This window comes from Podarcis cretensis (assembly GCF_951804945.1).
Source record: "Podarcis cretensis genome assembly, chromosome: 11".
Classification (NCBI taxonomy): Eukaryota; Metazoa; Chordata; class Lepidosauria; order Squamata; family Lacertidae; genus Podarcis; species Podarcis cretensis.
The window spans coordinates 12,137,323-12,163,336 of NC_137180.1; the positions used below are offsets into that span (position 1 = coordinate 12,137,323).

The window sequence follows — 26,014 nt, forward strand, 5'->3', positions numbered from 1 at the left end:
CAGATCCAGCAGTTTCCTAATGGAGTCTGTTATGTTGCGACCAGGGACAGAGCCTTCAAGGTGTTTCAGGCTTACAGAACTCATGGAAGGAATGAAAAGTCAGGCCAGCCTGCTCTAGCCATTCCCTTCTCTGTGGTCTTCCACTCTAGGAATCATCTTCAATGCTTTAACCCTTCCCTTTACAAATAGCATTGCTTTAATTTTTTTCTTCTTCTCAAACTCTCCCAAACAAGTGAGTGGGCAACTTCAGCCACAAACATGATTGTAACAAGGGAGGATGTGATAGCCATGAAAATGGTCCCCCCAAATTTCAGTCTGGGGAAAGGGGGAATCCTTGCCCTGGCCCTTTGTCTTCCAGAGGTCTAGCAGCAGAGCTGCTATTCTGTTTTGAAATGGTCAAAAACTGTAACTTAATAGATATTTGGAGGTTAAGACACCCGTTGGAAAAACAGTTTACATATTATTCAGAACCAAATCAGTCAATGTCCAGAATCGACCAAATTTGGATGTCAAATGAATTAACTCCAAGAATTCTTCAAGTGGAAATTCAACCGAGAGTTATCTCAGATCATAGTCCCATTAAATTAGAACTTAAAGGCTTTGAAGAAAGAACATTTAGATGGAGAATGAATGACTATCTACTAGATGACCAAAAAACTGTGCAAGAGGCACAGAAGAAATTGAAAGAATATTTTGAAGATAATTGTAACAAAGGAACGAAGATGAGTACAGTTTGGGATGCAAGCAAGGCGGTGATGAGAGGGTTTTTTATACAACAGAATTCGATCAAAAAGAAAAACAGAGAGAAAGAAAAGAAAGAAATTTTAAAACAAATTATGGAAAATGAACAAAAATTAATCAAGAAACCAAATAACGTAAGAATCAAACAAAGTATTAAGGTTTTACAAACTCAATTTGCAATGATAATAAACAAGGAAGTGGAATGGAACATTAAAAAATTGAGACAAAAGAACTTCGAATTCGCAAATAAATCAGGAAAGTGGCTTGCTTGGCAGATCAAGAAAAGAAAGGAGCAAAACACAATAAATAAAATTGAAATGGGAGGAGAAGAGATAACTAATCCCAAAGATATTAGAAAAGGATTCTTGGACTTTTATAGACAATTGTATAAACGAAAAGAAAAGAACAACATGAGAAAAATAGAAAGATATTTAAAAGAGAAAGAGGTGCAAAAGATCCCGACAGAAGCACAAGAAAGGCTGAACACCCCAATTGATACAGAGGAGATGAAGGCGGCGATAAAAAAATTGAAGAATGGAAAAGCCCCAGGACCAGATGGCTTTACAGCAAGGTACTATAAAGAATTGGGGACAACCCTAACGTTACCACTGAGAGAAGTAATGAATAACATATTAAAGGAGAGAGAAATTCCAGAGACGTGGAAAGAAGCATTTATAACCTTTATTCCAAAAGAAGATGCGGACTTAACTCAAGTAAAGAACTACAGACCAATCTCTCTTTTAAACACGGATTACAAAATTTTTGCAGGAATAATTGCAGAGAGATTAAAAAAGGTTTTACAAGAAATCATTCATGAAGATCAAGCGGGTTTCCTTACTGGCAGACAGATGAGAGACAATGTGAGGAATGTCATAAACATTTTAGAGTATCTGACGGCCAGGAATGAGAAACAAGCAATGTTGATGTTTGTGGATGCCGAAAAGGCATTTGATAACGTATCATGGGACTTTATGTTGAAAAATATTGAACAGAGGGAAATGGGGAATGATTTCTTTAATGGAATAAAGGCAATATATACGGAGCAAAAAGCGAAGTTGATAGTGAACAATATGATAACAGAAGAAATTAAAATCTCTAAAGGTACCAGACAGGGTTGCCCGCTATCACCATTATTATTCATAATGGTCCTTGAGGTCTTTTTAGATTCAATAAGGAGAAATGAAAGTATAAAGGGGGTGACAATAGGCCAAAACCAATATAAAGTTAAAGCCTTTGCTGACGACTTAGTTTTGATGGTGGAAGAACCGATGGGGACTGCAGCCGAGATACTGGAGGAAATTGAAAAATTTGGAGAGGTGGCAGGTTTTATAATAAACAGGAAGAAAACCAAAATTATAGCCAAAAATATGGAAAAAACAACGATGGAAGTATTGCAACAGCAAACGGGTATTGAAATTGCCAAAAAGGTGAAATATTTGGGAATATGGTTAACTCCAAAAAATATCGATCTGTTCCAAAACAACTACGTCCCGGTGTGGAATGGAATTAAGAAGGACCTGGAAGTATGGAGAAGACTAAAACTATCCCTTTGGGGTAGAATCTCAATGATTAAGATGCTAGTGCTACCAAAGATGTTATTTTTATTTCAGATGATACCAATACTAAAAGGAGCGGCGATCTTTAAAGATTGGCAAAGGATGATTTCAAGATATGTCTGGCAGGGCAAAAAGCCGAGAATTAAATATAAATTACTAACAGATGCAAAAGAAAGAGGAGGCTTTGCCCTGCCAGATTTGAAGTTATATTATGAAGCATCATGTCTTTGCTGGTTAAAAGAATGGATTAAACTTAAAAATACAAAGCTCCTGGATTTGGAAGGATTCGATAACAGATTTGGATGGCACGCGCACCTTTGGAAAGAAAAGAAAAAGGGTTATAAATCATTTGAAAATCATATCTTCCGGAGATCGTTATTGGAAGTTTGGGACAGATACAAAAATATACTAGAAATGGGGGTCCCACATTGGTTATCCCCATTAGAGGTTATAGGTGTCAAAAAAATTAATATGAGAAGTGACTGGATCACCTATGGAGACTTGGTAGTGAAGGAAGGGGGGAAGTGGAGATTAAAACCATACGAACAAGTAAAAGAACATGTTTATGATTGGTTGCACTACTATCAAATAAGTGAAATGTTTAAAAAGGATGTGAAAGAAAAAGGGTACAAAGAAAATGATTCAAAATTTCAAACAGAAATTGTTAATAATGATTGCAAGATAATTTCTAAAATGTATAAAATTATGTTGGAATGGCATACAATGGATGAGGAAGTAAAAGTGGTTATGATTCAATGGGCCAAAGATTTAGGACATAACATAGAAATAGATGATTGGCAAAGAATATGGAATGAAAATCTGAAGTTTACAGCATGTATCACATTGAAAGAAAATGTTATGAAGATGGTATACAGGTGGTATATGACACCAGTAAAATTAGCAAAAATGTACAAAACTTGTAATAAATGTTGGAGATGCAAGGAGAAAGAAGGTACATTCATGCATATGTGGTGGGATTGTAAGAAAGTAAGGGGGTTCTGGGAGATGATACATAATGAATTAAAGAAAATGCTAAAATATAGCTTTGTTAAGAAACCAGAAACCTTTTTGCTGGGAATAACAAGAATGGACATAAATAGGAGAGACAGTAAACTTTTTCAGTATGCAATCACCGCAGCAAGAATACTGTTGGCCCAAAAATGGAAACAAGAAGAAGTACCGACTTTGGAAGAATGGAGGACAAAACTAACAGACTATGCAGAACTGGATAAATTAACTGGGAAAATCAGATTTCAAAAGGATCACAGGTTCTTTGAGGACTGGGGGAAATTTACGGAGTATTTGAAAACTGTTTGTGAGGACTGTACAACGCTAGTGTGCTTTAAAGAAGCTTTGTGAAAATACAAGGAATATTGCTAGTAAGCAAATAAGGTCAGAAATATAGTGTTTAATGGCAATATTAAAATTAAGGAATGTGAAGATAGGATTTGAATTACGAATGATTGTCAGAGAAGTTGAGGGAGGTCCAATAAGCTAAAATATGTGATGTGTAATTTGATATGACTGGAGTTTTTCATGAAAAATTTTATAATAAAAAATTTAAAAACGAAAATAATTTCCATTAAAATGGACAACAGGCCTAGTAAGCAAGAATAAGATCAGGCTGCATGTCTTTGCATTCACTATTGGCCCAGGAAAGTAAAACAAAGCCGAGCAATTTTCCAAACCCAGAAGAAGGGGCTCAGGAGCTATTTTAAGCAGCCAATATCTGCTCATTGAGCTCCCCTTACATTTAACTGTTCCCATATGTTAATCATTTGGATTCTCCGCATGCTTTTTTTTTTTTTTTTTTTTTACTTTGCCTCTGATTTATGCTACTACTTTTGCTGCCTTTTGCACAGGCATGGCCCATATGGAAACCATATTGCCTGTAACAGGTTTCAAAATGCTGGAGGAAAGTTGGGGGAGGAAAGTTTAAGAGAAGAACTACATGGGTTTCAGTAGTGAAGATTGTAGCACCTCAGTCCTGGAGCTTGGCCCACTTGAGAGTGGAGAAAAATGGCAGCTCAGCTTTGCTGCTTTTAGGACCCAAGATGGTGGCAGCGGCCAAGGAAGCAGCTGCTTCCAGTCATGTCCCAGCACTAGGGCAAGGATCTTGTGATAGGAATTTTGAGGTCTTAGATATATGTTAAACGTTCATAAGTGTACCAACCAAGCACGTACATAGATCAGTACAGGAAGACCAACCTGAAACCATTTTGATTCCCAAACTGAGCAAATGTTTTCTCTGCAAGGTCACAGGAAAATGGAAATGCCTCCCCATTGCCATTTCCTTCACAAATCCTATTTTAGGGACACATTTAAGATATGAATAGGGCGTGAGCTGTGACCTGGCTCAGGAACTACAGTCATACCTCGGGTTGAATGCGCTTCGGGTTGAGCGCGTTCGAGTTGCGCTCCGCGGCAACCCGGAAGTAACGGAGAGCATTACTTCCAGGTTTTGCCGCTTGCGGATGCGCAGACGCTCAAAAATGGCGTCATGCGCAGAAGTGGCGAAAAGCGGTGCGTGCGCGCACAGGTGTGCCATCGCTAGTTACATTTGCTTCTAGATGCGAACGGGAATCCAAAACGGATCCCGTTTGTATCTAGAGGTACCACTGAAGTATTTATCATTACAAAAGACTGGCCAGGCTCCCCTGGCAATCCAATCAAGTGACCATTAAACAGGTAACCTAGCAGACAGGAGGTAAACAGACCACTCAGATTTCTGCTTTAGACCGCCTTTTCTGTAATGTAGGTATGATGTATCGGGGGGCGGGGTAGTCTTAGGTTACACCCCTTCTGTAATGTATGTATGATGTATGGAGGAGTGGTCTTGAGCTCCAGGGCAGGGAATTTAAAATGTCTATAAAAGGCCTTGCAAGCCATTGTTCTGGGTTCCTCCTCCCTCCTGCGTGTGGTGAGCGAGGACCCTGTTGCAACAGATCAATAAAGATCAGGCTTACTAGCTGCTTTGCTTCTCAATATTCTCTGGTTGGCCTCTGTTATTTTCTCCTACCAATAGGGAACCTACGTAGGACTCTATATGGGCTCTTGAATACCTCATAAGGGAAAAGGGCAGATTCTCGTTTACAACAATCTCAATGTCAGACAATGTGAGGCAAAGGATTCCTGCACTGCAGGGGGTTGGCCTAAATGCCCTTTGTGATCCCTTCCAACTCTACTGTTATGTACTGAGTCGAATAGGATCCAAACTGCAGCAGTCTGATTGGTCCTAGAACAATAGGATCCAAAAGGCAGCAGCCTGATTGGTCCTAGAACAATAGGATTCAGAATGCAGCAGTCTGATTGGTCCTAGAACAATGCAGCAGTATGATTGGTTGGCAGGATCACCCAATCATGCTCCAGATAGAAGTGAATCCACAACCTGATTGGCTTACAGTAGAATTCAGGAATTAGCCAATCATGTGCAGCCCATTGTGTAAATAATGTATATAAAGCAGATACTTTGAGGGGACATTCATTCATTCCTCCTCACCACCATGAGCTGAATAAAGAGCATGAAATCACTTTGCGACTCTGAGTATATTTCATCTACAATTCTATGATTCTATGACTCCCTCTTGTGAAAGGCAACTGCTACACCATCTAAATTGGAATCCTCCTAAAGCCAGCACTGGGACAACTTTCTCTAAATAACAATGAAACTATTTTCCTCCCTCAAATGTCTACTACGGACAGATGCCAACACAATTTATATTTTTTAAAAGTCTTTTATAGCGGGGGGGTGTGTGTGTGTGGCCTGGAAAACATTTCACCAGTGCTTTTTTCTGGGGGTACACGGGGGTATGCATACCCCTAAACATTTTGTGAATCTAAGTTTGGCCTCATTGAGGGGTAGTCTTCCAGTACGAGTAGGAAAATGAGAGTACCCCTAAATATTTTTTAGAAGGAAAAAAACGCACTGCATTTCACTTTTGGAATAGTGTGCAATTATTTTCCCTTGTTTTTTTTAAGCTACTCTTTTGAGGGTTTTTTTTTTTAATGTTCACAAATAAAATGCATATCTCTACCAACTTGAGCATGACACTAGCAAAAATGTGCAAAAGGTCTACAAACATTTGTGAGCCAACAGCTGTCAAAGCTACTTGGGGCATTTCACTCCTCCTCCCCCCACAAATATGTCAGCTAGCTTGGAAAAACAGTGGATTTTTCTTTAAAGAAATGTCTGGATTTGTATTTCTAACCAGATAGTTTATTTGAATATATATATCACTATGTCCAATATGCACAAAAGGGCTTAGAGGGAGCTCCTTTTGGATCACACATCTGCGTGTGTGTTTATGAGTGTGTGTGTGAGAGTTTTGTAGTGTGTGTTTTGCTTGTTTACAAAGCTATTGTACTACCAACTTTACTGTACACTTGTGAAACATGGGCCACTTATAAACACCATTTCCAGCTCCTCGAAAGATTCTATCAATGGTGTCTCTGAAAAAAATTACACATCACTTGGGAAGACAGGTGAACTAATGTCAGTGTACTGGAAGAAGTAAAGATCACCAGTGTCGTAGCAATGATTCTTCAACATCAACTTCATTGAACTGGTCATGTTGGGATGCCTGACTATCGTCTTCCAAAGGAGCTACTCTATTCCCAACTTAAGAATGGTAAGCATAATACCAGTGGACAACAAAAGAGGTTTAAAGATGTTCTCAAGGCAAATGTAAAAAAAAGTAATATAAGCACTGGCAACTGGGAATCACTGGCCTGCAAGTGCTCCAATTGAATAATAGCCTGTACCAAAGACATCATGGAATTTGAAGAAGCAAAAACTCAGGACAAAAGGGAGAAACGTGCTAAGAGAAAAGCACATTTGGCAAATCCTCACCGTGATCAACTCCCACCCAGAAACCTATGTCCCCACTGTGGAAGGACGTGTGGATCCAGAATTGGCCTCCACAGTCACTTATGGACTCACTGTTAAAACCATGTTCATGGAAGACAATCTTACTCGGCTATGACTGATCGCCAGAGAAGAAGCATGTATGTGTGTCTTGCCCTTCCTGCTTTGGGCTTTGTGTCTATGTGCCTCTGGCATGGAGCCCTCAACAACATTCCCTTGAGAAAATGCCCAAATGGTTTTGTGCAGTGCCACATTGTTTAATGTACAATTGAAATCCTTTCCCTATCCCGCTGCAATAAATGGATCCTCTGCTATTTCAACCTACCATAAATTCTTGCGGGTGTGAGTTCTTGGACCCTGAGCTGTTTAGGTGCATTCTCTGGGCAGTACATGACCGACTGACCTCCCAAAAGCTTATTCTACCTCACAAGCATGTTTAAGGGTCTTAGAGACATATGGAACACCCCCTCTCCATACCACCAATACTTTTTTCCTCATCCAAGGTAGTATTCACAGAGCATGCCAGTTTGTCCACCAACAGCCCAGCCACTTCATTAGTTAGGTAGTGCTATATTCTGCCACTTACATCTTTCCTCGCTGGAATTGCTCACCTTTTGGTTTCCTGTAACTGTTTCCCACAGAGCAATCTGTTTACTAATGTCAACCCATTGCCAAAAGTGAAATAAGGAGCTGTACAGCTACAGGTTATGAGCCAGTCAAAAGTAAATTCTGCCCAGAATGTAGATTGTAGATACAACTGTGCTGCCAAAGGATAAAAGAGCTTGGTAACGTCCACTGTGACCATAAGTGTATATTTTCCATACAAAATTCTAGCCATGGGGGAGGTGGTTTATGGCCGACTGTAAAAATTTCTCAACTTTGCTTTACAGTGTAGTAAAAGGCAAGATATATTTATTTGGAGGTTGTTCAAGCACGAATGCTGAGCGTTGCCTTCCAGGAGTCTACACCTTTGATCTTGGTGAGTAAAAACATGGAATTAGATTGCCAGGGATTTATAGTTCATTTAGTTAATGGCAAGTCAAAGAGCCTTTTGCTCTTGTAGAATAAAAAGCATTTATTAATTTATTATTGTTTGGGGGCAACCGTGGCAGCATGGAACTACGAATTTTGATGATCCCACCCTTTCCCTCAAACTTGTCTTTCTGATGTAACTTGGTCATGATGGTGGGACTGGGGAGGAACAAACCAGCTTTGCTGAAAAAGCTAATCATTTTAAAATTGCAAGCTTTGAAAGATAGAAACAAAAACTCGACTGGGTGTCCCGGCTCCTTGTTCCTAACTTATTATTTCCCTCCAGTAAGTTTATTTATTATTTCTATTCATGGCAAACCGGAGCTCATTTTGCACAAATATATCTCATAGTGGTTGAACAAATGAAAGATGAATGCCATTCAATTAGGTCTATTGCCATGGAGCTCTGAAGCTGCCTTTCCCAGGGCACCTAGAGAACGGAAAGGAATGTAGCTCATTTCAAGCTCCTTTTAAGATATATCTTCAGTGAAGGTGATTTGGCTCTTAGGTTAGGTTCCCTGCTGAGAATGTTCCAAATCAAAGGCTCCCTCATTACTGAATGCCAGTTCATAATGTACCATATTTTAAATCCCACTTTAGACTGATTAGTTCCAGAAGGGGAAATACTGTAAGACGCTGGGTGTTTTAGCCTGGGGAGTTTAGCCTGGAGCAAACAACCCAACCCCAATTTTGGCTGGAATTTTTAAAGAAATTGCAATGAAAACAAACGCTGACTGCTTTCTGGAAAGCAAAAATGTACGTTTTCCCAGATCTGCTGCACAAGGTTGCATGAATGGATGGTTCAGAGTGCAGTTTTGGCACTCCCGGTCGGCAGCAGCTCATGCAGTTTTTCACTGGAGAGTCTTACCAACTTCACTTCCACTGAGCGTCTCTGCATGGGCGAACAAAACTGGCACCTTTACAACAGAGCAGGGTGGTGCAACATGCGGCCCTCAATGCCTTTTTGGGTGGCCCTTAACAACATTTGAGGGCCCCCCTTGCAGCCCCCACTTTGCCTTCCCAAATCTTGGTAAGCAAGGTACTCAGCTTTGGGAAGGAGGCATGAGGGTTCTGGCAGGGTCCTAGAGTCCTCCCCAAAGCCTAGTTCAGTTTGGAAAGGAGGTAGGAGGTCTCTGGGACCCTGCCAGAGCTTCGTGCCTCTTTCCCAAAGCCCGGTATCTCGCTTAGCTGGCTTTGGGAAGGCAGCATGAGAACTGGGGGGCATGACAAATTCTGGCCTCACTCCCCACTCCTACAATGTGCTCTGCATGGGGCTAACCTTTGAAGGTGACCTGGAAACTACAACTAAAAGATGTGATAGCTAGAATGGTGACTGGGAGTGGCCGCCGAGACCATACAACACCGGTCCTGAAAGACTCCCATTACGTTTCCAAGCACAATTCAAAGTGTTGGTGCTGACCTTTAAAGCCCTAAACGGCCTCAGCCCAGTAGACCTGAAGGAGCGTCTCCACCCCCATCGTTCTGCCCAGACACTGAGGTCCAGCTCTGAGGGCCTCCTGGCGGTTCCCTCGCTGGGAGAAGTGAGGTTACAGGGAACCAGGCAGAGGGCCTTCTCGGTGGTGACGCCCTCCCTGTGGAACACTCTCCCATCAGATGTCAAGGAAATAAACAACTATCTTACTTTTAGAAGACATCTGAAGGCAGCCCTGTTTAGGGAATTTTTAATGTTTGGTGTTTTATCATGTTTTTTTTTTTTTAAATAATTTTTATTCATTTTTCAGATAGATAACAAAAACAATACAAAACAGTATAATTTCAATCTCATCATTTCATACCCTTCTTTCTTTTGACTTCCCCATACCTCCCCATCCCTGCATCCTTGTTTAATAGTTCTTTAGCAACCCTTAGGTCCATTATCTTAATTCCCTTTCATAAAGATTCCTTTAGTTTTTTTTGATTACTGCTGCAATTCTTTACCTCTTACCCCCTGACATCTTAACATTCCTCAATTTTACAATTATTTTTAAGATATATTTTAAATTTCTTCCAGTCCTCTTCCACTGTCTCTTTCCCCTGGTCACGGATTCTGCCCGTCATCTCGGCCAGTCCCATAAAGTCAATCACCTTTGTTTGCCATTCTTCCAGAGTAGGTAGTTCTTGCGTCTTCCAATACTTTGCCAGTAGAATTCTTGCTGCTGTAGTGGCATACATAAAGAAAATCCTGTCCTTTCTTAACACCACTTGGCCAACCATGCCCAAGAGGAGTTTTATCATGTTTTTAATATTCTGTTGGGAGCCGTCCAGAGTGGCTGGGGAAACCCAGCCAGATGGGCGGGGTATAAATATATTATTATTATAGTCACACGTTGGGTTACAGCCACTTCCGGTTGCGGTTTTTTGGGTTGTAGACCGCCGAAACCCGGAAATACCAGAACAGGTTACTTTCGGGTTTCGGCAGTTGTGCATGCACAGAAGCGCTAAATTGCGCTTTGCACATGCGCAGAAGCACCGAATCGCAACCCGTGTGTAAGCAGACGCGGGTTGCGAACGCTGCAGGTTGCGAACCTGCATCCCGCACGGATCATGTTCGCAACCTGAGTGTCCACTGCAGCATTATTATTATTATTATTATTATTATTATTATTATTATTTTCTTTTCTTTTACACGACAAGGCCCGCACATTCCATGTCAAAGTACTCTTGTGGCCTGCTTAGTACAATAACTTGGAATGCCCTGCTATAGAGTGTTTCAAAGTAGCAGAGCATGCTGTGGGGTTCATTAACTCAGCGCTGTGAGAGAAAATAGCAGCTGAGTGGGGGGAAGTACACAGAGTGTTTGGCCCCACCATAGTCAAGTATCTTCATGGTGCTATGCTCGGAGATGCCATCCTTCCTCCAGTGCCTGATAAGGGTGCCAGGTCCCCTTCTTCTCTCCGGTGGTGCTCCGTGGCAGATTCTGGTAGTCTCATTATCAGCCACCATTGCTCCTGATTTCTGGTCCATGCTCTGCAGATATTTCAGGCTATAAGGACATGAGTAGCACTGTGGTCTAAACCACTGAGCCTCTTTGGCCTGCCGATCAGAAGGTCGGCAGTTCGAATCCCCACGACGGAGTGAGCTCCTGTTGCTCTGTCCTAGCTCCTGTCAACCTAGCAGTTCGAAAGCACACCAGTGCAAGTAGATAAATAGGTACTGCTCCAGCAGGAAGGTATAATGCCATTTCCATGCACTCTGGTTTGCGTCATGGTGTTCTGTTGCGCCAGAAGCAGTCTAGTCATGCTGGCCACATGACCCAGAAAGCTGTCTGCGGACAGACGCTGGCTCCCTCGGCCTGAAAGCGAGACGAGCGTCACAACCCCAGAGTCACCTTTGACTGGACTTAACCGTCCAGGGGTCCTTTACCTTTTTTACCTATTTCAGGCTATGCTACTCTCCACTACTCCACAAAACCAGGGCAAAGATACCTGCCTACCCATGACAGGTGGCATCCTGTCTCATTCATTGGCATTCTGTCTGAAAAGGACCAGTTTTGTAAATGTAGTAAAATCCTGAGCAAACACACATCTTTTTGGGTGTCTTCCTTATCTTTTTTAAGATAATAATAATATCAATAAGAATAAAAATTTATTTATTTATACTTTTCAAATTTATACATTTCACTAATTTTATACATTTCACTAATTTTATACATTTCACTAATTTTACAATCATTTTGACTTTTCAGAACTTGACTTCCTTCCCCCCTCTTTCTGCAGTTCCTTCAATTTATTTTTTTAATATATCCAAATGAAATTAATTTACTCATTTATTCATCTTCTTTAAGTAGATACTATTATAAAGCTGCAGGTTATTACAATAATCCTGCCAATGTACTGTTTATAATTTATCTGTAAATATTCATAAACCATTTCCATTCTTCTGTAAAAAAAATTGTTAGCTTGATTTCTTATTCTTCTAGTAAGGTTTGCCAATTCTGCATATTCCATAAGTTTTTGTATCCATTCTTCCTTTGCTGGGACTTCTGCTTCTTTCCATTTTGGAGCGAGTAACATTCTTGCCACTGTAGTAGCATAAATAAATAATTTCTATGCATTTTCGATAGTTCTGTCCCTATAATTCTCAAAAGAAAAGCTTCTGGTGTGTTTTTTTACAAAGGTTATTTTAAACATCCTTTTTATTTCATTATATATCATTTCCCAGTAAGCTTTAACCTGACTACAAGACCACCACATACTACAACACACACCTTTTTGCATCTGATTGCACATCTGAGTACAGTGGTACCTCGGGTTACATACGCTTCAGGTTACATATGCTTCAGGTTACAGACTCTGCTAACCCAGAAACAGTACCTCAGGTTAAGAACTTTGCTTCAGGATGAGAACAGAAATCGTGTTCCAGCGGTGGGGGGCCCCATTAGTTAAAGTGGTGCTTCAGGTTAAGAACAGTTTCAGGTTAAGAACGGACCTCTGGAACGAATTAAGTACTTAACCCAAGGTACCACTGTATATGTTGTACGGTACTGAAAGCTAATACACAGTTTGTAAGCTATTTTGCTGAAATATGCATGAGAGGAGTAGTGGAATAGATGTCATATTTTCATGGCAAAACAGATAGTATATTATCAATGACTTAGCACAATACAGAAACAGTAAAAACTATTTTTTTTAAATGCAAAGAGACAGGTTGTTTTTTTTAAAAAAAGAAACAATTCAGATAAAATAGCCATTTAAAAACCGAAAGCCTTTCTGAAAAGGCAAGATTTTCGCCAACTTTTGAAATTGCCCACACCGCTAGCCTCTTTTAGCTAGGTTTCAGTATTTTGTAGAACAAGCAGAATGAGAGAGTGAATTCCTTCCTCCCCCAGCCCACTCTACGATAAGAGACTAATTTACTGTTATTTCCTTATCTTAAGGTTCCTTAATGTGGCAGAAAGTTGCAGCCACTGGCATCGCACCTCAGACTCTCAATCACAGTTCAGCTGCAGTTGGAGAAAACATCTACGTATATGGGGGTACACTATGCGGAAAAGCTGTTGATGACCTGCACGTGTTCAACACGGGTGAGTAGAATTAAATCTCCTTTAAGAAATTTGGTTTCGTATGTGATCAATCAATCCACAATCATGCAATAGTCCAGACTATAACAGTAAGTTCAAATAGAACTTGTTTCCAGGGTTCTTTCTTGCTCTTCAGCATAAAGCCCTAGGTCAGGTTAAAATAATATAAAGATATATTTCTAAAGATCAGTTAAGATAATTTACATCAGAAAATTAGGGAGGGTCCTAAAAATTTAAATATCTCTGGTGTCAAAGGTCAGGGTGAAGAGGTGTATTGTCGGTATAATATATAGAAGTTCTCCTTGATTTCTCTTTGTTGTTATTTGCTACATCATTTCCTCCATCTTTTATGATGATCCAAATCTTTTACCATTGTAAAATTCACCCTTAAACTACAAGTGATATTCCAATCTTACTAGCGATTTTAACTGTTTACAATGGTCTTTAAGATAAGTTATAAATTTTCCCCATTCCTTATTAACATTTTGGTCTTCCCAATTTTTTATTCTCCCGGTTATTTTAGCCTTTTCAGCATAGTCCATCAACTTGATCTGCCATTTTTCTCTGGAAGGAACTTTATCTTCTTTCCATCTCTGGGCCAATAACATCCGTGCAGCTGTGGTTGCATACATAAATAGTCTTTTCTGCTCCCTTGGGATTTCGGCACGCAGAGAAGGCACTCTTTTTGAGGACACACACCTTTTTATGTCGGTAACTGTGGATTAAAAAGTACATAGACTCACCTTCACTCATATGGGTCCCTGTTTTGATAGGAAAAAAATAATATTAAACTGCAGAGGTAGCCAGTGTGTTTGGGTTCCAATTTCCATTAGCCCCAGACAGCAAGGCCAATGACCAGGAATGATGCGAACTGGAGTCCAGAATACCTAAGGGCCACTACTTTTGCCTCCCACCCACTGTTATATGGAATGCCATTCTGCCACTTTTGTTGCATTTTTTGTCATAACGTTCTGAAGTACCTTTTGCTATTGTGACAGTTTATGTTGTCTTTCAGTGTCCCAAAGCTGGACCCCAGTCAAAACCTCTGGTTCAGCCCCTGGTGCCAGGTTAGTTGCTGGGTTTTTTTATATATTTTTAATTTTTAGGTTAGTTGCTTGTTAACACTAGAGTTGAACTGGAATAAGAAAAGCACAAGTAAAAGATAGTTTAGTCATGTTATCCGCCAGAGAAACTGCTGATGAAGGTGGAATAATATTTGAAGTGTAAGGACCATCCCTCCACCGTTCGTGTGACCTTGCCATTCATATATACAGAAGAAGAGTAAAGGAAGGTCTTGCATTAATAGTACAAAGGGAATATTCCGTGCTATGTTGGAGGGGATGCCAGGAAATAGGAAATTATGTTCACATGTGGTGGGGGTGTAAATCTGTACATTTTTTTTGGCAAAGGGTGTTTAAGGAGATAACAGAAATCACTGGATTAAAGCTGACTGAAAGTCCAGAGGTACAGTAGCAATTTTATCAATTTACGATGGGGTAGAAGGTTCACAGGGAATGAAGGACTTCCTCACAAATTTATTGGCAGCTGCACGCATTATTATAGCAAGGAATTGGAAGGGGCAAGCAGAATATAAAATGGAAGAATGGTATAAAGCAATGGCGGAGGAAGCCTCTCTGGCACCTGGTGCAGGGTGCCAAAGAGCGGGGCGAACTGCCTGGTGGCACATGCGCAGCGCCCATACAGACTGTGCATGCGCAGCGCACATGCGGACGGCGCACGTGTGGCAGACCGTACAGACGCTGCGCGCACCCTCAGCTGCTCTACAGCTGGGGGAAGGCAGCAGGCCATCTTGTCACCCTCCCCCAGGGTAGCACTCGGGGTGGACCGCCCCCCCTCCATATGCCCCTGATATAAAGAGGTTGGGATATAACTGTTAATGATAAATGAACATGTGTCATTAAGGTTAGATGGGGAATATGCAGGAGAAATTATTCTGAGGAGATATGGACGGTGTTTGTAGAATTTGTACTGTTGAAACAGAAGGGGGTCAAACTATCTCAAGAGGTGTTGAAATTTTGGGAGGTTTGGATAGTTACAATGGAATGGTCTTGGTGGTGGGGTGCATATTTTTATTCTTACTTATTTATGATTATTATTTTGTCAAAATAATAATAAAAATATAAATAAATTAATTCTGCCCTTGCATCTTACTTAGCATGAGGATTGAGGCCATAAAAATGAGTGGGGTGGTGTACAGAAGGATAAGACCCACTTATTGTCTGAACCAAAGATTGTTTTGGGAAGCCATGAGTTTCTTCTATGCATAGGCAAAAGGCCCTAGGAGCTGAAAAGATGCTGGCCAAACATTCTTGAATACAGTGGTCATTCTTCTTATCATAAAAAGTTGATCCCTATATATTCTTTTCCTGACAAAGGGGAGAGCTCTGTTAATGGTGGCACCAAATGGATTCTTAGAAAATGCCCTCCTTTGCCATTCCAAATAAACAAGGAAACAAGAGAATATAATTATCTCTGTGACCCATTGAAGCTTGAGCTGGAACAGCGCATAATTTTTGTTTAATTGGGAGTGAAATATTCAACCATACCGGTAATGGTATCTGAATGCTGCCTTTATGACCTAGTCAACACTCTGTGCCATGTCATGAATGGATGTGACTTTTATTGCCTGGCTAAATATTGCCGAGTCTTCCTTTGAAGGAGAGGAGAAATAGCTTAAAAGGAAAACGGGGACACTTGACGGGTCTTCAACTAGTTCTGCAGGGAGTTTGATACAATTGTGAGGGTTTGACTTTGGGGAAGGCTAATAGTATATAATTTCCTTTGATTCCTGGCCATCTATGCATCTATACTCCTTCTGGGCTTAAAATGGGAAGGGGAAGAAACCAAATATACCAATTTGAGGTCCTTGGAGGAAACTTGGGTTAAAAATGTAATAATAAGTAAATAATAAACTGTGAAACCTCCGGGTATAGGGCGGTATATAAATTCAATAAATAAATAAAAATGAAATGAAATGAAATGAAATGGCATATTTTGCTCCTCAAGTGCTTGGCCGAGAATAATTGCTGCTCACCTCAGATGTTTGCTTAACTATATTAAAGGAGTCTTGTTCCCAATATGTTTTTTTTCCTTCGCTGGATCCATTTTCTCTTCCACTAGTACCACCATAACTGGAATAGCTAAGACCAGCTTATGAAAAATTATTCTTTGCTCACTCAGAGCGCAGTGAGGAACGCTTTGTTCATTAATAACGCTCTGGAGAATGCCCAGGAACCTGAACGTGACAAATTGCCACCAACCTAAAATCATTAGGCAACACAATGCACTAGCGCAAAACACAAGCATGACAAATTAGTGGTGATTTTTCCTCAGCCTCCACGAATTCTGATACTCATGCCAGGCAGGCAAAAGGAAGTAAGCCCCATTGAACTTCACAGGGCTCACTTCTGAGTAGATAAGACTAGCAGGGTTGGGGAACCCTTTTCAGACCCCGGCTTCTTCCACCCTGGGCAACATCGAGGGCGCCAAATTCCTGTGGTGGGTGGGACCAGAAGGAAAAGTAGGAGGAGCAAATAATGTACATATCAACTTTGTGCAGTAGGTGAGCTTCTACACGCACAAAGAACCACAGAAGTACTGTTTTGGGGGGACAGGGGGCGGGTAGGTATGGAGGACTCCCTGGTCCTGAATGGGGTAACTGTGCCTCTGAAGGACCAGGTGCACAGCCTGGGAGTCATTTTGGACTCACAGCAGTCCATGGAGGCACAGGTCAACCCTGTGTCCAGGGCAGCTGTTTACCAGCTCCATTTGGTACGCAGGCTGAGACCCTACCTGCCCGCAGACTGTCTCGCCAGAGTGGTGCATGCTCTGGTTATCTCCCGCTTGGACTACTGCCATGCGCTCTACGTGGGGCTACCTTTGAGGGTTACCCGGAAACTACAACTAATCCAGAATGCAGCAGCTACACTGGTGACTGGGAGTGGCTGCCGAGACCATATAACACGAGTCCTGAAAGACCTACATTGGCTCCCAGTACGTTTCTGGGCACAATTCAAAGTGTTGGTGCCCTAAATGGCTTTGGCCCAGTATAGCTGAAGGAGTGTCTCCACCCCCATCGTTCAGCCCGGACACTGAGGTCCAGCGCCGAGGGCCTTCTGGCAGTTCCCTCCCTGTGAGAAGCGGAGTTACAGGGCCTTCTCAGTAGTAGTGCCTGCCCTATGGAATGCCCTCCCACTAGATGTCAAAGAAATAAACAACTATCTGACTTTTAGAAGACATCTGAATGCAACCCTGTTTAGGGAAACTTTTAATATTTGATGAATTATTGTATTTTAATATTTTGCTGGAAGCTACCCAGAGTGACTGGGGAAACCCAACCAGATGGGTGGGGTATAAATAAATTATCATCATCATCATCTTTGTCCTGCAGCCAGACAAGCAAAAGGCATTATCAGAGTCTGAGGGACGCATTCCAGCCAGCCAAAACACGCAAGGAGGATGCAAAGCACTGGGGATGTGGTATAGAGTTTGGGGGCCAGGTAGAGTGACTTGGAGGGCCACATTTACCCTCCCCAGCAGGCCTGAGATTCTCTGGCCCTGGTGTACAGCATTGAGCTGTAATACCTTTGAACGAAATTCCAGTTAAATTTGGGCGTAGGTAGCCCACACAAGAGTTCAAGCTAACCGTCATAGTGTTACTTTGTCTATCAGCGAGTGACAAAGTCTCGTCACTGTCACGATTCATGAAGTTGGGCTATTGATACAAATGCAGATGCGTCAGATTTCAGACACTAAAACTCATGCTAGATATTGATATGATTGCTACCAGAATGCTTCACAGCAGAAATCTTTGGGCTGAGTTTATAAATAAATGACAATTAAGTAGTTTTGGATTAAATTCTGCCTTGGCATAAGCTTGCGCAAACACATTATTATGCCTTGCCTTTGCCAAGATTGATTTTGTGTTTTTTTTTTCTGTTACTAAACTACTGTAATAAACATAATAAGTTTAAGGAATCGACAAATGTAGTTCCCAGCATAAAAATAATGGGTATTGTTCCAGTTGTATAATCACATTCCTTATGAGCTGGGCAACGAAACAGTTATTGTGATGGAACAAATTATTCAGTATATTTGTATTTACTACAAGGAAAGCAATAATTTGATCATGGGAGGAAGTGGTGCATTTTGCTTAAACAAGATTCCTCCCCTCTCCTCACACACATACATTTTTACCAATTCCCGGTTCCTACTTCAACTCACCCCACATCCCATCCCATCCTAACTGAGAAGGGAGTAGACTGAGAAGGGAGTAGACTGAGAAGGGAGGCAGTTCAGGAACAGGAATGCAGGGAACCCATCACCGGAAAAGAGGACAGAAGAAGGCACCGATTTGCACAAAATCCTGCTTCGGTTTTGATGCATAGAGGCAGATTTAGAAATCATTCTGACTTAGTGAATGGGGAGGATGACCAGTAAGAAACAGAAGAGGAGACATGGCTGAGGGTAAGCCAGTGTGACGCATGGCTACTGTTATGTACTGAAGTTCTCACCCTGGGCCAGCAGGGGGATACTGTAGATAGTTTTCACTCAGGTCCACATATGCAAATAAGGGATTGAAAGTGACGTTCAGTGATTGGATGGTTACAGAAAATGGTTACTGTTGCGTTCTAGTGGAGCTCTATATAAGCAGGCTGACTGAACCCTTCAGTTCAGTTCTGTCCTGGCCTGTGAATAAACAAGAGCTGTTTGAAGAATCGCTGTGTCATCTGATATGTTCACCCACAACTTAACAGCTACCTTAGTAAGGAAACAAGGGCCTACTGACAGTCCACATAAACTCCTGGTCTTCTCGCACAACTCCTTAGCAGGTACTTGATATAGTTGCTGTGCACTTGAAACCCCTTAGAGTTAATTCAGAGGGTCTGGATGGTAGAGAGCAGAAGGGATCAGCAAATGGTAGGAAAGAGAGCACTTGACCTCTGCAGACCTGCCGCCAGAGAAGATGACAGTGGTGCGTTTTGATAGCAGTTATTTCATGAAAAGCACACTTGCTGCTGTATAGACGCAACTCTCAGGGCTTCCTAGAGTGCAGGTCTAGAGGAGTGGCTAAGTGACTGAGCGGCATGCTTCAGGAAGAACGACAGGAGAGCACTGTTGCTCTTGTATTCTGCTGCTTGGCTTCCCAGAGGCATCTAGCTTAGGGTTACCAGACATCCCTGGTTCTACAAATATGTCCCCAGACAAATTCTGTCCCCGGAATGTCCCCAGATTTGCAAATCTGTCCCCAGGAAATGTGGCAGCGGCAGCCTCAGCAGCCCGGAGCCAGGCTGTTAGCGCAGTTGGCTCTGGCTGGCTTCAGGAGCTGCTTGCCGCTCGCTGCTCGCTGCCGGAAGTCCCCATATGATGTGTTTTGCACCAGACACATCATATGGGGACTTCCGGGGGGCAAACTGGCGGGCGCCACAGCAGCGAGCAGCAAGCAGCTCCTGAAGCCTGCCAGAGCCAACTGCGCTACCAGGCTGGCTCCGGGTTGCTGACTGCCGCTGTTGCTGCCACTGCCAAAGGGGAACCGGGGACATCCGGCGGTACAGATCTCCTACCCCCTGCCCCCTTTCTTTTGACTGATCGGTGGAGGCTTGGGAGTTGTTAGTGAGTGGCCATTGCCCAATTTTTAAAAAACTCTGCGCATTTATGTTTCACAGGGTGCGAAAGAAGGGCTTTGCACCTTTATACAATATGCATGTGTGCCTGAGCCCAGGATCTTTTGCCTCACCATCCCAACTACTGACTCCCTGTTGCTACTCAGCTTCAAAAAACAAAAAAAGGGGGGGTCCCCGGATTCATTAAAAAAAATCTGGTAACCATAATGTAGCTGGGCACTGCGTTCTCTCTGTCTCTGTCTCTGTCTCTTTCTGCTTTCCCAGGGTGTGAGGAGATTCAGAACTTACAGGGTTAAACAGTTCTGTGTGACGTCTCACATTCTGAGGCGTGGTTATGTTCACATACGGGAATCTTTCTTTGTGTGTGAGTTCTCTTTCGGTTTTGACTGAGAGGCGAAAGGATGTGCACTCTTTCGCCGGGCTAATTTACGATGTTTTTCTACGCATTAAAAGACTGTTGGAGATAAGAGAGAAGCCTGCATTCAGTCTGATTTATTATCCACACACGGCAACAGTTTCTCCCGCTGCTGAACTCTGCTAGGACTATGCTAAGAGGGCTAAGGGAAGTTTTCGATCGGCACAGACGGCCAGTGGCGCAGCAGAAGTGTGCCCGACGCCATCTTTACTCACACCGGGTTTAGCTTTTTTTCCGGCTTCTAGCTCACATAACTCAACTCTCAACGCTTACCTTGTCTCTTTTGAACTGACAGGTAGCTGGGGAAGGGAAGCCTACCCATTTGACATCTGGCACAGAACCACTCCCTTTGTTCCCTTAATGACCCATTTTTAGTGGGCTATTACCAGGCTGGGGACGCAGGTGGCGCTGTGGGTTAAAGCCTCAGCGCCTAGGGCTTGCCGATCGAAAGGTCGGCGGTTCGAATCCCTGCGACGGGGTGCGCTCCCGTTGCTCGGTCCCAGCGCCTGCCAACCTAGCAGTTCGAAAGCACCCCCGGGTGCAAGTAGATAAATAGGGACTGCTTACTGGCGGGAAGGTAAACGGCGTTTCCGTGTGCGGCTCTGGCTCGCCAGAGCAGCGATGTCACGCTGGCCACGTGACCCGGAAGTGTCTCCGGACAGCGCTGGCCCCCGGCCTCTTGAGTGAGATGGGCGCACAACCCCAGAGTCTGTCAAGACTGGCCCGTACGGGCAGGGGTACCTTTACCTTTTACCTTATTACCAGGCTGGCCTGGCTATTCCAGCAATTCAATCCATGCTGGATCCATGAATTAGAAGGGAGTAGGGCTCAAGCATACAGCTTACCACCACCCCCACAAAAAAAACCCTCATGACAGTATGTATCACTTCTTCTTCTTTCAAAGGGGAGGAACATTCACACTGCTTGAGTTTATGTTTATTTCCTAATGTTTACCACATTGCTTATTTGGGTTCCTTCAGACATCCTCCTTATTGTGCAATGATATTATTTGTGCTCTTACTGCCTCAGGGCCAGATTTAGGTTTGATGAGGCCCTAAGCTACTGAAGTTAATGGGGCCATTTATATGTCCAGCTGTCCTTTGTCAACAACAAATTGTCGCTGTTTTTGTGTGTGTGTTGAATATATGCTATATGGTAATTTATGGACCTAATAGGTATCTAAAGCCATTTGCACATGTTGCCATGCAACCAGTCCATGCAGAATGTAGGCACCCTCTATATAAAGGTAAAGGTACCCCTGACCATTAGGTCCAGTCGCAGACGACTCTGGGGTTGTGATGCTCATCTCGCTCTATAGGCCGAAGGAGCCGGCGTTTTTCCGCAGACAGTGTTTCCGGGTCATGTGGCCAGCATGACTAAGCTGCTTCTGGAGAACCAGAGCAGTGCACAGAAACGCCATTTACCTTCCCGCCAGAACGGTACCTATTTATCTACTTGTGCTTGATGTGCTTTCGAACTGCTAGGTTGGCAGGAGCAGGGACCGAACAACTGGAGCTCACCCCGTTGCAGGGATTCAAACCGCCAACCTTCTGATCAGCAAGCCCTAGGCTCAGTGGTTTAGACCACAGCGACACCTGTGTCCTGTACCCTACATATAGAAATGAGCAAACCAGTGATATTTGAGGGAGCAGGCTAGCAAGCGGGGCCCATTACTTACATCATAGGAGCCCTACACAACACAAAACACTGTTGCTGTATGTACGTTTTATTTTATTTGTTTTTTTATCTTATATTTTGGAAATGTACATCCAGGTTTTTTTCCTTTAAATATTTTTGGATGCCCCCAAGAGAGTGGGGCCCTAAGCTATAGCTTGACTAGCTTATACGTAAATCTGGCACTGCATGATCCCGGTTTCAATACCGTTCGCACCTGCAAAGGTTTTCAAGTCTCATATACTGCTTCAGTTCCAGTCAGTGCAACCCTTGTCACGTCATGCTGAAATCCTATAACTTTTCATACAACGAATGTTCCAGTTTGTTTTCTGTCGTGCTACAGCAGGTGGCAACGATGTGGCAGCATTAGGGAAGCATCACGGAACAACTAATAATGATCCAGTGTACATCTACCACTAATGCACTGTAATGGCAGTGATATAAGTAAAAAAAACCTGCTCCTTTTCCCTTATGGCGTACCCAAGAGCCCTTTTGTAGGTTCTCTGTCAGTAGGAGAAAATAACAGAGGCCAACCAGAGAATATTGAGAAGCAAAGCAGCTCGTAAGCCTGATCTTTATTAACTGTTGCAACAGGGTGCTCCCCTCACATGCGGGAAAGGAGGAGGACCCAGAACAATGGTGCGCAAGGCCTTATATAGACATTTTAAATTGTCCTCCCTGAAGTCCAAGACCACCACCCCCAGAAACATCATACATACATCACAGAAAAGGCAGTCTACCACAGAAATCTGAGTGCGTTGTTTATCTCCTGTCTGGCAAGTTACCTGATTGCCTTATCCGGGTTTTGCCCACTCTTTTATTATTATAACTACAGTCATACCTCGGGTTACAGATGCGCCAAAACCCGGAAGTACCAGAACGGGTTACTTACGAGTTTTGGTGGTTGCGCATGCGCAGAAGTGCTGAATCGAAGCTGGGGGTTGCGAACACTGCAGGTTGCAAACGTGCATTCCGCACGGATCACGTTCGCAACCCGAGCATCCACTGTACTTAATTCCTGAATCTAGGTCACACGTCACAGGCTCACACCCTGTTCAAATCTTGAATGTGCCCTTAAGACAGGATTTGTGAGGAAAGAGACAATGGGGAGGTTTCCCACTTTGACCTTGCAGAGAAATATTTGACGACAATTTGTTCAAGACCTTTTCTGTGGGGTTTCAGACATGTGGTTTATATATACAGTTATGAACATTTAATTTTTTATATATATGACCTTAAATTCTTATAACAGCAGCAATGGCATCTTGCAGAATACACCTGCCCCCCCCAAAGAGAACAGTCAGGAGGGGGGGCAACCTTATATACTTTTGATTTCCATGGCATTTCTAATTCTGTCTGAGTGAGCTGCGAGGCACACTGTTAAATACAAATGATGTTTTAACTTTTCAGATCAGGCCATGCCTTTGCAACGATCGGAGAAATCATCTATATGTTTGGAGGTTGTTCCGACAAAGATGAATATTGCACTGATCTGTTTGCACTGGACACAGGTGTCTTTCATTATTACAGATCATTTCCCTCACTGTATGAATAACTGGGGTGTGTTTTTTTTTGGGGGGGGGGTACAAATAGATGAAAGCCAATGCAACAACACTGTACCACTTTTGCTTGTACCTCAGAGCCAGACTTCAGATGGATCTTTACTAATGATAATCAGCTTTGAACACACTATAAACCAGGGGAAAAACACACAATTTATGGAGATATAAGTAAAAACATGCATTCTGTATCATTATTCAGTAAGAAGTTTGCCTGCTCCCAGTTTCCACTTTTCTGCAAAGACACTTGGATAACTGATAAGCACTGGGGCATTTGACACTTAATTCAGAATTGTATTATACAATTAATGCAATTAAACTGTATTAAAAATTTAGTGAATCCAGGCCAAATTAATTACACTTCTGTAAAAAGTTACTTACGGCTAGCCTGTCCTATTGATTATAATGGGAACTAAGTATTATTAACTTGGTTTCGATCCCTTAAGAACTCAAGAGTTCTTAAAGAGTTCCCTTATGTATAACTGTACACCATTTCCTGTTGGCTCACTGGCCATCTCCCCAAAAAAGCCATGTTGGGTCCTCGGCTTCCACAGAGCTCAGTTCTTCATGATGTCAAATGCTGTGAAATTCTTCATTGCATTTTATACCACCCTAACCCTCACCGACTGATGTTGTCAGGACACTGGCTTTTTCAATGCTTTGCTTTCAAAGATGGTACCGTGTTGCCAGGAAACATTCCAAAAACTCGTCCTTTCTCAGATTGCCTAAAAATAGCTCTGAAATCTTCTCCCTTAATAATGTCAGCCATTACTAGGCTGACGGTTGCTTCACAAGCCTGCAGTCTCTAATCAAATGCTCCAAAATTTGTGGGCGTAAAATTAGATAATGCAACTTAAGAGTACAATGAGAGATGCAGTGAGACTGAGGGTACGTTCTGTCATATGTGGTGGAGCTGTAAAAGGGTAAAAGAGTATTGGGAAATAATTCGTAATGAATTGAAAAAGATGTTTAAAAGTACTTTCCCCAAAAAGCCAGAGTCCTTATTGATGGGGATAATTCAGATGGAAAGTCCCAGGTGTCAAAAAAGGTTATTTATGTAGGCCACTACTGTGGCTCATGTTTGGTTAGTCCAAAAATGGAAAATGAGTGAGGTCCCAACTAAAGAAGAATAGCAACTTAAGTTGACAGAATATGCACAGGTTGCAGATTTAACATATAGAACAAGAAGAACCTACATTTAAAGAAGATTGGAAAATGTTTATTGAATATATGGGGGGGAATTGTGTATATTTGAAAACGAGGGCAGCATTAAGACAGATTCAACAGCGTAAATATGTTTTGATGGATGTAATAATAGAATACTGAATGGTTCATGTAATGGTTCTAGGGGTTGCTCGTGCGTAAACCGGCGCCACACCTGGCTGGGTTGCCTGAGTGAACCTTTTCTGTCCGGACAGCCACTCGCCCGTGGCTGTCTCAATCGCTGGCAGAATCCGTCAGTGGGCGTTTCTTGAACTTCTTCCACCAAAGAAGCTCTTTGACGCCTAGTCTCCGCCTACTCTCCCTGTGCGGAAGCCTTCTGCGCAAGGAGGGTGTGGGCAGCGGAGGACCCTTACTCTCCCCGCTGGTCCCCGGCGAGGAGTCATGGGACCGCCTTGCCGATTCCCCCATCTGCCGATTCCCCCCATCTCCACTGGTGCCTCTCCCCATCCCGGGATGCTCTCTGGAATCCCTCTGGAGCCCGCTCTCTCCCTCTGGCCCTGATGGCAGTTCCCTGACAGTTCAGTTTATATAAAATATGCAGGGATTTATGTTATGCAGAATGAATCGTGGAAAGAGTAGAAGGGAGGGCATTGATATTTTAAGGTTGTTTAAATGAATATTCTAAAATGTAAAACATAAAATGTAATAAAAATTATACCAAAAAAAGTGCTGTTAGGAATGCTTAGAATTCCCTACACTATTTAGTTATTTGGCTGCCCAATAAGTTCCAGTCTGGGACGATGGGAGGTTAGCTCTGTTTTTATAAGAATAAATGGATGGAAATATCGAAGGCCATGAACTGCATTCCCTGATGCAAAAAAAACAACAACCCCAGGATGCAATGCAGGTTCTATTTGCTCGTTTTCTTCTCTCCTCTTCCTAAGTATTGTTAACGTGGCAGAAGTGTGATGTCAAGGGAGAAAAGCCCATCGGAAGGACGCAGCACACATTTACAGCTCACCATGATAAGGTAAAAGCCTGTCAGTTTCAATCTTCTGTTTCAAATGATGCTGCATGTTGAGGTCCAAAGCCACCCCCTAAATAAATCACAATTCACACAAAATTTTTGTTTAAGGTTTTTGGCATAATTTGGGCCACAACTTTATTAAAATGCCCAGGGACAGAACTGACTTCCAGATTCCAGCGAAAACCAGTAAGGGGTTTGCCGTGTTTTAGTCCGTATCCCCGGCAAGGGGCTAGGGCCGTGCATGCCCCTGGGAGGATGTGGGGAGGGGTGACGGTATGGTGCCCAGCCCCATTCACTCCCCTCTGAATAATAATTTTC

At 42.6% G+C, this 26,014-nt stretch overlaps 1 protein-coding gene across 3 annotated transcripts in view; it reads left to right on the forward strand.

The window, feature by feature from the left end:
* LOC307226702 (kelch domain-containing protein 3-like) overlaps nt 1-26,014 on the forward strand; it is a 79,231-nt gene that overhangs the window by 9,251 nt on the left and 43,966 nt on the right. For all 3 annotated transcript variants that reach the window (XM_079995626.1, XM_079995628.1, XM_079995627.1), the window contains exons 6-10: nt 8,052-8,140; nt 13,070-13,216; nt 14,229-14,280; nt 23,357-23,457; nt 25,614-25,699. In XM_079995626.1, coding sequence (XP_079851752.1) covers nt 8,052-8,140; nt 13,070-13,216; nt 14,229-14,280; nt 23,357-23,457; nt 25,614-25,699 — 475 coding nt within the window. The remainder of the gene's footprint in view (nt 1-8,051; nt 8,141-13,069; nt 13,217-14,228; nt 14,281-23,356; nt 23,458-25,613; nt 25,700-26,014) is intronic.